At 41.6% G+C, this 13081-nt stretch overlaps 1 protein-coding gene across 1 annotated transcript in view; it reads right to left on the bottom strand.

The window, feature by feature from the left end:
* Window positions 1-538: 538 nt before the first annotated feature.
* nsmfb (NMDA receptor synaptonuclear signaling and neuronal migration factor b) overlaps window positions 539-13081 on the bottom strand; it is an 86611-nt gene continuing 74068 nt past the window's right edge. Inside the window, exons 13-15 of the mRNA XM_031877353.1 lie at window positions 6072-6172; window positions 5796-5926; window positions 539-4734 (exon numbers count right to left, since the gene is read on the bottom strand). Coding sequence (XP_031733213.1) covers window positions 4637-4734; window positions 5796-5926; window positions 6072-6172 — 330 coding nt within the window. The 3' untranslated portion in view covers window positions 539-4636. The remainder of the gene's footprint in view (window positions 4735-5795; window positions 5927-6071; window positions 6173-13081) is intronic.

The following is a 13081-nucleotide window of genomic DNA, read 5'->3' on the forward strand; positions in this document are numbered from 1 at the left end:
GGACACAAACAGCAGTCTCCTGAGTGAAAGTCCTGTTTGTCCCTTTTGCAGCATGTTATCTGCTGTAGTCATGGATATATAAAGAGATGTGGATACAGCGTTGGAGGCGAGTAATAAAATGATATGGATCCCTTGTGCGCATAGAGCAAGCGCACAAGCTTTTCCTTTAACCTCGCCTCCCCGACGCTCTGTCTCGGTTTGTTCACATTAATGGTAGCACGAAAACAACCCTGGATTTGGTTGTTAGAGCATTTTACAATTTTGAGGACCTAATGATTTAAATAAGGAAACCTAGATGTTCCATGATTTGACTTTAAAGCCTGGCGAGCTTTCTGGGGGCTTGGCTATGCTACTCCAGTTTGCTAGTGCTAATTATAAGTTGTAATGCAAGTTGCTGTCAAACATTTTAAACTGCCTGAGCTCACGCTTCATGTTTACTAGTGATGCTTTATGTTTCAGCACGTCTCATGTGATCACAGCCTCAGCGTTTAGCTCTACAGCAGATAATGGATCTCCAATGTTGTAAGTAAGGTCTTTGTTTCCATTGTGATCAGAAATTTATTAGGAATCCATTAAGCTTCTGTCAATTTTTAGCGGAAATCAACTTGCAATTTAACCCAGCCCAGCAGCAGGATGAATTACATTGACTTGAGATGCAGTTACAACAATCGAGCAGGCATGTAATCAGGGTTTACTAAAAGTCACAGCAGAGTAGAAAGCAGAGGAGTCCTATATGAGCAGGATGAGTGGCGGACTGCAGTCCAGCAGAACACAAAGGAGCAGAGCAGTGAGCAGCCTCCACATACATCTTACTTTGTTTCTCTCCATCATCCACAGTGCTGCAAATCAATAGGCATTCACATCCATAGCTGTTAGAGACAATACCTTGAGCAGTGTCCCCTATCGTGTACATTTTACAGATCTAAATAACCATACAGCAATATTCATACACAGTACATTGCTACAGAAGAAGGTTTTTGAGAGTAAGTGATGTTTAAACAAGTACACATCAGCATGAAACAAACTCATGAATGTATAACAATTACAAAGGTGAGATCCTACTGCACCTTTAAGCAAAAGAGATAATTTGAGCACACAAGACAGCAAAAGCCATGAGGTCCATGCTCACATGAAACATGCAGTCAGGATATAATGTTTGAGAAATGTAAGCACGAGCAAAAATAAAAAGTTCTATGATTTAACATGAATGGACGTTACATTAATTTTGAGGTTGGTAAAAAATACTGCAAACAAGCAAGCAGCTTGTTTGCAGTATTTATAAGTGTGGAGTTTCACTGATTGCAGCTTAACCCTAATAATAATACAACAAACAAAAACTGCGAAGCCTCCGGAAATCAAACAAAAGGGTATCCCTGTCAAGCAGAGTGCAATGGAAATATCCTTAATTTACAAGTCAACAAGTGAGCAGAGAAAAAAAATTTGAGTTTGCATTAATAGCAAATAGCATCAACAACCAATTAGAACAGTAAAACTTCTTAATAAATATGATAAATTATACTTATAAAGCATGTTACTTATATGTTGGTTCTCTTTATAGCAAAAACCAGGAGGGTGCGATTAAACCTGTGCTGCTATTGAGGTCTGTTAGTATATTGTTAGCAAACTATGTCAAATAAATAATTTAGATTTTTTTTGTATATCACTATTGTCTAACGATAATTATATAACATGATCGCAATTCATTTGACAGTGATGCAGTGATATGCATGCTACTTTGTGTTACGATGAGTAGACTGCAGTGTGAACATTTAAGCAGTTGTATGCAAAACACTGGCACAAACCTAAATCATACTTCACAGTAATACAATCATTTATAGAAGAAAAATTGCTTAAAAAACTTATAACAGGAACCAGATAATTCAAAAAGAAAGTGTCTCAGTCCTTCATCCACTTAAAGGGCTCAAGACCAAAAACCTATTCAGTCATTTCAGATACAACAGTTCAACCTTTCATTTCAAACTCTTCCAAAGCAGTGATTATTGCTCTTTGTACGAAGCAGTTATACTATAAAACAGTGGTCTTAAGACGGTTACTAGGGGTGCACCGACAATCTTAATCAAGATTTCACTTGCACACAGCGAAGCATACAGCTTATTAATCAAACGATAGTGTTGGATCGGTACTCGGTATCAGCCGATATCTAAGGCCCAGATGTAGGGACTGAAAAATTGGATCGTGCATCCCTGGCAGTTACTAACTTCAACCATATTTAACAGGATGGCTTACATCGTCACTGGCAATAAGGAGATGTTCAAAATGCTTAAAAGGTCCCATTTTGGACCCAAATCTCTCCTTATAGAGCCCCTACGTCCTCATGGATGCATTAAGATGAATAGTGTTGGCACCTGAGTCCCCCATCCCGATTCCTCAAGCACTCCAACTCTTCCTCCAGCTCAGTTGACTTGCACGGTTCAGGAGGCAACAACAACACATGGATGTAGACATAAGCAGTGAAAGCGCTCAGCCCTCCGTGGTCATGACGCACACATTCACAGGAAGCTTGGGTATAAAGTTAGGAAGCATATGTGGATGAATGACACGCATTGTATAACTATGCTTGAAATTCCTCATCAAGGACACACACATACAATGAGTTTTACCATTGAGATGGAGCACCACAAAGGTCACTCATCCTATCTGACGATACACTTAAATCGGTACTGATAACAGCAAGTCTACTGTTCCAAATTTGACATGAGCTTTAAAACAACATTCTCCCCCAAAAACGTTCAATGTTACTTTAACATTTATACACATATATAGTTATTTATCATTAGTGTGAATATTGTACAGCTGTACAATACAATGGGGTAAGGCCTTGCTTTGAGAAAATATAACTACTTTTTAATAAATGCGGGTTAGGCCAATAATGCAGCAACAGGCTAATACTGGCCTTTGTTGTAAAATGGGTTACAATGGTCCCAGTCTCATGTGATGGAGGATCAGCCTGGTAAAGCTTTAAAAGGGCACTCTACCAATTCATTTTAGTACACATAAAGTTCAGTCCACTTTAAAAATCGAGAAAATACCCCTGATGATGTCGTAGTGTCCGATGATGTCATCTGGGTTTCTCAGCTCGGGCTTCAGACATGTTTTACAAAAAGCCTGCGCAATAAATGTTCAGAGTGTGAAAGACATGGAAATTTACCAGGCTGGGAGGGTAATAAAAAGATGCTGTCCAGTTGCATCGTGGGAAATGTAGATGATGATCAAGTGTTTTTTAAATTTTACCCATAGATCGCAACGTACTGGAAGTGCAGTACTAAATTGCTGGAGTGCACCTTTCAGTTTTTTAAAATGCTAAAATACACAAAATACACGTAATTTCAACTCTAGCAAAACTATCCTGATGTTTTAAAATGGATATTAGAGATGAATTCTTCACTGAAATGCCACAACGCGGTTTTTTTACATTCAAACTGAAACAACAATAAGGTGGTGAGGAGAAACAAACAATAGCTCTAAGGAACGTATCACCTCTACCACTCCGTTGCTACTTTGAGTGATTCAAGTCATAAATGAGAAATTCAAAATTACTCAAAAAATAGTTTTTTACGATGTAAAAAGCCTGCGACCTCTCATACGCTGTGGAAACACACACGCTAAAAAGGATCAGCGGCCAACGGCTCAAGAAAGAACCGCTTGTGTCGGCTCCAACAGCGTCAAGTGTAATGCTAAAAATGGCATGAAACATGCGTGGACACATCTCTCAGTTCGGCTACAGTTAACTCGAAAGACTATATGAAAATATAGAAGAAAAAAAACTCCGCTCTTCAGACACGCACACGCTAAAATACGACATCCCTGACAGTCCGCTGAGGATGACTCAGAGTGGCTATGAAGGCCTTGGATTCTGCTCTACAGTATGTTGTCAACAGCGAGTACAATTCTTAATATCAAACAAGGGATTTAACCTGAGTTAATACAACAGTCTGTACGAAATACTAGTACATTTATTTGTTAAAAAAAAAAGCTGTGTTAAATAGACAACTCTAAATTTGAATAAGTCTAGATTTTCACATGATAGCATGGCGACAGATGCTGGAAATCTATTCTCTAAGGCTCCAGTAAGCACTTGTTTATTTACATATAAGCTCTAATCACCTCGTGAATAATTTCCACACCTGACAAAGAAATTACTTCCATTCTCGAATAAGCCTCCATCTTAAAAGAGCAGATAGGTCGGCTGAAGGCAAAAAAAACAAACAAGGAAAGGAAGAGTCTTTTCTGTTCTCCTTTATCTGACATTCTCTCTGAACTCAGGAATCTAACTCTAGTTAGAATCTTCTGACACATTTAGGCTAGGATGATGAGTCCCTCGCTTCCCGTCCTTTTTCGCGTCCCCTTGTATTTCTCTTTTCTCAGAGAGAAAGGCAGAAAGTGAAAATGGATAAGGGAGGAAAAGTACACGGCTGGCTGAATCTACGAAAGGCCACCCTGTCGCCTCAGAGTGGGGGAAAAAAGACCCAACCGCACTGCAAACCGCTCCAGCTCTGCCGCAGAGCCCCGTCCAGGACCCTCCTGGGGTGGGCCCCTTCAACCAAATGCCCTGTCACCTTACAGTAGGCTCAGACGTGAGATAACCGCTTGAAAAGCCAACAGAACACGGTCCAGGTCACAAGAGGTTGTCGTAGTCCAGCAGCTTGGAGTGCTGGCGGCTCTTCCATAGGCGGAACAGACGGAAGTCAAAGTACATCTCGATCATCTCTTTGCCTGCAGCCAGGGGAGACAACACAGACAAATGATTCAAGATTACACAACCCTAATGAGAGACCCTGAGCTCACCTAACACAACCCACTATAGCATTCTGTGATTATTATTGTCCTAGACATTAGTAGTTTGTTACTTTAACCATATCAGTGTTTTCGCACTGGTCATTTAGGAAAAAGGTCCAGACTCAAGCCCACCTCCTCCATTGGACCCTTTTCAGTCCCAAATTGGAGAAGTAAGTGACGACTGAAATTGTGTACGCCAGAGATTATTATCAGGACACAATAGACTGTGTTCATTAGTTTGAATAAGCCCCACGATATCCAACAGTAACACCAAGCTAAAAAATACAACCTGAATATAACTAACTTATGTAGTTAGCTAACGTTAGCCAGTTACGCTAATGTTGTTAGCACGCTAACATTAACGTTAATTATCTCTCAATTTCAATTATGATTTTTGCTTCAAACGATTATGGAAACTAGATATAGTAGAAGACATGTTCTAACTCCAGGACCGGGAAAATATGCTTTGTCTTCATCAATATCAGCTCAAGGTGAGGAGCGGTTATGATTATTATCTGTAAAGCGGTTTGTGGTTTTGCTGCTTGTTGGCTGTTTCTCTGTTATGGTTTCACGGAGAGAAATTCTGAAGATATCTCGGGAATCTGTGTGTTGTTGGATTGCTTTCTGCTATCTCGGTTTGGCTGGTTAGCCTTTAGCTTTCACGTGGTAGCCCAAACCGGAGTGCGTAGCTCACGGACTCATGGCGAAAAATACGTGATATTGTGGTAAATCTTCTAGTTGACTATATTAGTTGTGTAGAATTGTGTTTGGAGGGTGTAAAAAATGGCTTGCATGATATTGTTGCCCAGACTTTGTTTTTTAATCTGTATACATGCATTATATTTGCTCTTGATAAGTGCATTTTTTCGACGGTATATGCTACTGCCTGTGGTACCGAGAGCCCCCAAATTTGGGGGCGCAGGGCTTAACAGGACAGCAGGAAATCTAGCACGCGTGAGTTTGCAAGTATTTTGCAGGTGCGCATGTTGTGCTCTTACCCTCTGCAGACAGCTCTAGTGGGGACTTGAAGTCGACCGAGGAGGGTCTCACCAGCCTCTTCAGAGTCTGAATCAGCTGCGGGGGAGAAAGAGGGAGAGACAGAGAGGAAGAGTTACTAAGAGAGGGACCGCTTCATTCCAAATGCCATCTCGGGCGTTCTGAAACAGAAAACAAAAACCAACAGGTGTGGGGAGGTCCTGCACCACTTTGATTCTGTCCATTACGGCACTGCAGCTAGAGTGCACGTGAAAAAAAAAGGTCAACGTGCCACTTACACTGCAATAGCTGAGTATAAGTGAAAGGCACTCATGGTAATGTTTTCTGTCCGTATGGAGGCATCCGTGAGAGTGGTTCTGTTTGGGCCCTGGCAGAGCAGCTTCTCACACAGGGAGGTCAACAATTTACCTGTCCAGATCAGCTTTCCACCTGTTCAAAAAATACGCTGTCTTCTTTTTATAGGGTCAGTTGTGCATGTCCATAATGACATCTCTGTAATTATGTCTACTTAACGCTATCACTGACATTAATGCTTTTCTATAACCTATGAAATACTGATATATTTTCATGCTCTGTTTGAGTTTGATCTCCTAATTTTGAATGTCTTATTTGATATTTATATATTTTTTGTCATATTTGATATCGTTTAACTATCTTGTTGTTATTTTTGTCAAATGTTTTGTCTTATTGTGCTTGTATTGTATAATTTTCGTTGAGGACCCCCCCTTGAAAATGAGATGGTACATCTCAAGGGGTTATTCCTAATAAAGAATTTCCATTCCAGTCTTTATATGGCAAAATGTTTTTTTAAGAAAATACCGCCTCACAGTTGTATTCCTCTGCCAACCAGTCAAATAGTAGTTTACATACATGTCAGTCCAGAATGTCATCACTTCATTATTTTATGCTATTAGATATTTATGCCATAATTTGCATCTTCATTCTTGAGTGATGAATTCCCTCAAGGCGTTTCTTGAGATGATATGAAAATGGGACGGACGCAAGGTCACAGTGACAGTCACCTTTGACCTCTAAAATCGAATCAGCTCATCCTGGAGTCGATGGCTGAATTCCAAGTCTCTTAAGATTGCATACACGTTTCTTCTCAAGGAAACCATGCGAGGGGAGAGGAAGCGAGGGAATATGTTGTTAGAGAAATGAGACGTCCGTTCCTCTATTGTCGGCTGATCACAGCTTGATCAGCTGCCAGTCGGCTTAAACAGCCGTAGAGATGTTTGATGTCAGTTTGTGTCAGCACATGTGTGCACTGTACAAATACTAGTAAAGAATCACACAGCTATTACTGCCAGAGCAGCAGTGTGTTGTCCATGTTACCTGTTTAACAAACACCTGCACATGAATTTGCACACAATGCATTCTGTATTTATTATTATATTTTCAACCAGATGATAAATCAGAAAACAAATGAAATGTACATTTTGGGTTCAATCTGTTATCTGTCTTCAATCTGGTATGAATCTCTGGTGATGTTGCGATGTTTCAGATCTATCCTCAGCAGCTGCAGCGTCCAATCAAATAAGTGATATCCAATGAGGGGATGTGTCGCCCTTTAAAAGCAGTGGCGGGCCGTGCATTTTATACCTGGGCCTTCTGTGTTGTCCTACTGAGCTACGGTTATTTGTTTCTATTGGTGTAATAATACACGTATTCATATTAAACCGTTTGGTACGAGGCTTACTAACCGAACAATACGTTTGAATAATACTAGTGCATTTGGAAAATGCAGAAGCTTAAATTGTAGGAAATATAATAGGCTCGTTCAACATAAGCCAGGCGCGCGCCGAATCGATCACCGGCGATCGGCGCACAATGCATGCCGGGTAGATTTGCGTCAGACTTGCTCTGACGTCATGAAAACGTGGGCAACGATAATCTCACGAGAGAGGGGCGGCCGCAGATTTTAGAGCCAGGCGCTGCAGTTGCTCTCCACTGACTGCGTGACCCCAGGGCATGATGGGAATCTTCTGGCTGTCTTCGGATCAAAGAGCTGATTGGCTCTTAGATTTTCTTAAGTGGAAAAGGTGGGCGACTGTGGTTCACTGGGTTAAGTGGGTTGTCTGGTGACCGTAAGGTCGACTGATCGATCCTTGGCTGAAACGTGTCATGTGTCCCCTTTCATAGCAGCCCACTGCTCCCTATTTACAGGGATGGGTCAAATATATAAAAAGACATCCAAACTTAAAGATCAGCAATTTTGGGGCTAAGTGTCTTGCTCAAGGACACAACGACATGCGCCTAGCGGAGCCGGGGATCGAACCGTCGATCCTCTGATTGAAGGACGGCCCTGCGCTCCACTTAGCCACAGTCGCCCAAGATCAGTTCTAGACTATGGCTGTGTGGCATATAGATCTGCGTCTAAAACCTTGTTGGGAAAACTGGATGTTTTCACTTTTCCACCTTTTCCACTAAAGAAAATCTAAGAGCCAATCAGCTCTTTGATCCGAAGACAGCCAGAAGATTCCCATCATGCCCTGGGGTCACGCAGTCAGTGGAGAGCAACTGCAGCGCCTGGCTCTAAAATCTGCGGCCGCCCCTCTCTCGTGAGATTATCGTTGCCCACGTTTTCATGACGTCAGAGCAAGCATCAAGAATATGTAATGGGGTCTTTAAGATCTTCAAGTCATACATCAGTTACCACAATTAAATACAGATTTATGGATCTAAAGACCCTAAAACTGGTAGAATAGCAGCAGCAGCAGTAATCCCAGAATTCTATTTGGAGTGTGGGAAAAGACTTAGTGATGATTTATCTGTGTTTACATGTGAGAGGATGGCCATAGTTATTGCGTTACAGTGGGTAGAGGACATCAGGCCAGAGAGTGTGGTAATTGCATCAGAGTGATGTGCAGTGCTAACGAGTTTGACATTTTGCCACTCCAGAAGCAGAGAGGATTTACTGTTTGAAATACTACAATCACTATTCAGAATCCATCAAATGTGGATGGCGGTTAATTTTGTGTGGGTCCATGTTGGAGACGATGGCAATGAGAAGGCGGATAAAGCAGCAACAAGGGCTTTGAAGAGTGGAAGAAATAACGTTAACGTAAATATAAGTAAGTCAGAAGCTAAAGTGGTGATTAAGGGACAAATCAAAAAGATATGTCAGAACGAATGTAATAAAGGGAGTAAGGGAATATATCTGTTTAAAAATAAACCTTTGGTTGGGAGTGCAGGTTCTAGTGGATGAACTAGAAAAGAGGAGATGATTATGACAAGACTAAGGAATGGCCATACTGGTCTGAACAGTATTCTATGTTATTAGAAAGCATAATAATGGAAAGTGTGAATTTTGTGGAGAAGAAGAAACTGGGGATCATGTTTTGTTGTCCTGTCAGAGGTACGAGTCAGCGAGAGAAGTTTTGAAAAAAGGTCTAAGAGAGATGGGAGAGGAGAATATCATTAATGTACTAAAGAAAAGCTTTAGTGAAAAATGTTGGAACACCGGTCACAGACCACGCCGGCCGGTGTTGCCGGCGCGGCAGGCGCGACCGGTCTCTGACTGCCCGCCGACTGCGGCGGACTGCGGTTGTGGAGCTCCGTTTCCCTGCGAACGTGTTTGTTGATCTGTAGATCCACTCGAGTCTCTCCAAAAGTTTTCAAAAGCACCGTAGTGTCCTGCTGTGCTATGGCGTCCTCAGGTTAGCATAGTATAGCTCCAAACACCAAGATGCTCAGTTAAAATGAAACACATTCCCAGCCATAAAATGTGCAACGCTGTCAGCCAGGAACACAGTTCATACAAATCCTTTTCCTGGCTGAGTCAGCCGTTGAGTGTTAAGAAAACAAAGCTAGGTAAAAAAATGTATAAACTACACCAAGAAAAACCCTAACAATTTTATAATTTCTTCCATATCTTTCAATTTGAATTCTTACTACTCCAACTAAGTTCTGCCAGCTTCCTTAAATTTCACATTAGTCACGTGCTCGCCCACTGACCAATCACAGCGCACGTTAATGCTGACGTCCTTAGCAGGCTACCTCGGTGCCACAGCTGAAAACTGAGCTGCAGTAATGCTTACTAGTTGTAGGCCAGCTAGCAGTCTCTGGCACGTCAAAGAATACGCCCAACATGTCAAACTAAAGATCTGATTGGCTGAAGACTATCACAATCAACAATATCGTCCCCATTCACTTAAACTGCAAAGTCTACCTAGAGGACCTCGGGCCTCTCTCCTTACATAGAGAAATAGGGGCTGAATCTGATTGGATAAAAGCTCTCCTTAAAACAAGCTGCACTGGAAGCAGCGCTGCAGGCTGGATACAGAGCAACAGAGGAAGACAGGAGCTGTGCAATGAGAAAATAAGCTAATGGGGAAAAAATGATAATACATGTAGTGTATTTGTGAAAAATTATTCAATTATAAAATAGCTATGACTTTGTGATTCTGTTTAGGCCAGCAGAGAGGGCTTAGCTGGCCCTAACCACCACTGTTTAAAAGACCTCCGTGAAGGCTGCTCTTGTGTATCCCCGCTCCTCAGAGCAGAAATAAAAGCTTTGAGACGACCTTCAAGATGGCGGACCACAACGATAATTCCTCCGGCCAAAGCTGGTGCTGGCATGGAGGCATAACAATGAAAATATATGGCACATGTGCTGGTCTGATTGTTATTGTTTGTGGACATTATGTGGACTGGGATGAGAAAGTGTCTCTTTTTTACATTTATGTTGTTAACCTTTATTCTTTTGGATTTAGAGATTTAAAGTGACTCGCTACTCCCTCACGGTATACAAGTGCCTTTCCTTGCCCAAGCGCCAAATCACTGTGAGCAGTCCAAGAGCTAGTGGGTCAAAGAGGTAGTGGGCTAAAGCTGCGTCACCTGTGTTAGCAACGAGATGAATGATTCATCGCAGCATCATCAGCAGCTCTCGCTGGTTTTGGGACACTGACCGAGCTGCTGTAGTCTCCATTTCAGTGTTCATTTGAATTGATCCCCAAATCTCAAGCCTCACAGTGGACTCATGTGCTTTTACTTCTCATTTGTTCTTTGAGAGTTTTACCCAGCAAACACATCAACTGTATCCTTCCATTATGTGTTTATCTAGAGGCCTGTCAGACCTGATGACACCTCCTCCTCCTCCCTCTTGTTCCACCTCGTCGCCCCTGTCCCTCCTCTCAGTCCTTGGGGTCCGGTACACTGCCAGCTGTCGTGCCATCACACATGGAGCCCAGCGGCCAAACGGCATTTGCAGGTTTCATCTCCAGAAGCTTACGCAGTACATCCATCAAGTTCAAAGTGGAATTATTTTTTTTAATTTACCTTTCTTTATGCTTTTTGGTATTCTACTTTACTGAAAGGATTTCTCAGAGTTTCAACATAAACATGTCTTCATTTATGGGCAGTTCAAAAGAGGGGAAAGGAGACGGCTTTAGACGCATTTGCAACCAAAAAGTAGCTACTTTCATAATTCATCATCTCACTGCGTGAAGGATGCATTTGATCTTTTTCTACATGACAGAAAATGTTGAAAACTGGTCATATTTTGCAAAGAAATGTATCTTTTTGCTAAAACGTGCAAGATTGAAGTTATTGCTTGAGAGAAACTGTGAGCTCATTTCTGAAGATTTCAAGGCCCACTTTCCTTTAATACTTGGAACATTTTCAGTTGCTGGGACATGTACACTTGTTTTCAGTTGTCCTTTTTCATTCTATACGGTACAGTTTCTTTTTTTCAAGGTTTTGTTCCCTTTGTGATAATATCACTGTCATTTTGGAAGCTTTATTTTCTTTCTTGCCAAGAGTGAGGTGAGAAGATTGATATCACTCGTGTGTGTGCGTGCTAAATATGAAGGTAAAGCTGGTTAGCTTAGCATAAAACACTGGAAACAGCTAGCTAAGCTCTGACTAAAGGTAACAAAATCTGCCTTCCAGCGCCGATTGTTTCATCTGTGGGGGTTTTACATGGGGGTTGTATTTCTTCTCTTATCGTCACTGAGAGGTTGCCAGGCAACCAGCCGCTCTTTATAATGTTGTATCTCTTACCATATGGAGGATGACATATATTTAAGCCATAAAAAAAAAAAATATATATATACTTGGGTTTTCTTTTCCATGAAGAGAGCCCGGTTCGTCTCATACAGACGTTTAAGGGTACGTCGGTATCAGACATTGAAGGGTACAGGCCAAGTGACGGTATTTGAGTTTTGAGTGAGAAAAGGTTGCCAATACCAGCTTGATTGACACTACAGACAACTATAATCTGCAGCGGATTTTTTAAAATCCTTTTTTAAAGAAAACACATTCCTACATGTACGTGTATGTATTTGCAGGGTGAGATGGCTGGTAGAGCTGTGAGGACTGATGCTGGGTGGAGCGGAGCAAGCATCATCTGAAGGTAGCTCAGCCAGTCAGTCCGTCTATTAATAGCGGCTGTCCAGCTGAGCTTGCAGCAGCGCAAACAGGCAGCAGCCTCCCTGCTCATCCCCTATGTGACTTGTACTGAATCACTGTGTAGAAGATGCCAAATGTCACAGAGCGCTGCTGGGACTTCTTAACCGGGCACAAGGAAACAATGGCTGTTGGAAATGTGCAGCCCTGTTTTGAGGGAAACAATTTTCTCTCGGGTAACGGTTGCAGTTTAAACGCGCGGTTAACAATGTTAATTAAAAATATATATATGCTTGGTTATGTTTAGGTCTCCTTGTTTTCTGATGCGCTCCCAGTTGCTCTGTAAATATTTTGTGACAAGATTATACTATTAACACAAACTCAATACGTCCTGTATGTGTTTCAAATTAAAAGCCCTGTAGTGTTAAACATATTGAATTATAAATATCAATCTAATTCTCTATTACTAACATATGACAGGCTTTTAAAAATCAGTTTTGTGTTGTTTTTTTCTCTGGAAGTGTCTTGACCCCCCTTATAGCTTCACACTGCATTAAACACTTCATTTCTAAGCATCAAGGTCAAGAGGTACACAAGCATACAATATGACATGGCCTTTACCCTGCGCCTTTCTCTGATATCTCACGACTATTTTCAAATTCAGGCGCTTTTGTAACATTGGTAAAAGAAGCTCCACATTTTGACCACCCGAGTGCAGAACAAGGGCTGGTACAGCGGTAAGCAATCACAGGAAGCAGAGGTACAAGTTGTTCAAGACGGGGCCGAATGACAAAGTATGAATATTTCAGTGTATGTGGGCACATTCCTGTGCATACGCTGTATGCGAGTGTGGCTGCATATACAGTGGGTACGGAAAGTATTCAGACCCCTTTAAATTTTTCACTCTGTTTCATTGCAGCCATTTGCTAAAATCAAAAAA

The sequence above is a fragment of the Anarrhichthys ocellatus genome, unplaced genomic scaffold (assembly GCF_004355925.1).
Source record: "Anarrhichthys ocellatus isolate YVR2014 unplaced genomic scaffold, GSC_Weel_1.0 scaffold134, whole genome shotgun sequence".
Taxonomy (NCBI): Eukaryota; Metazoa; Chordata; class Actinopteri; order Perciformes; family Anarhichadidae; genus Anarrhichthys; species Anarrhichthys ocellatus.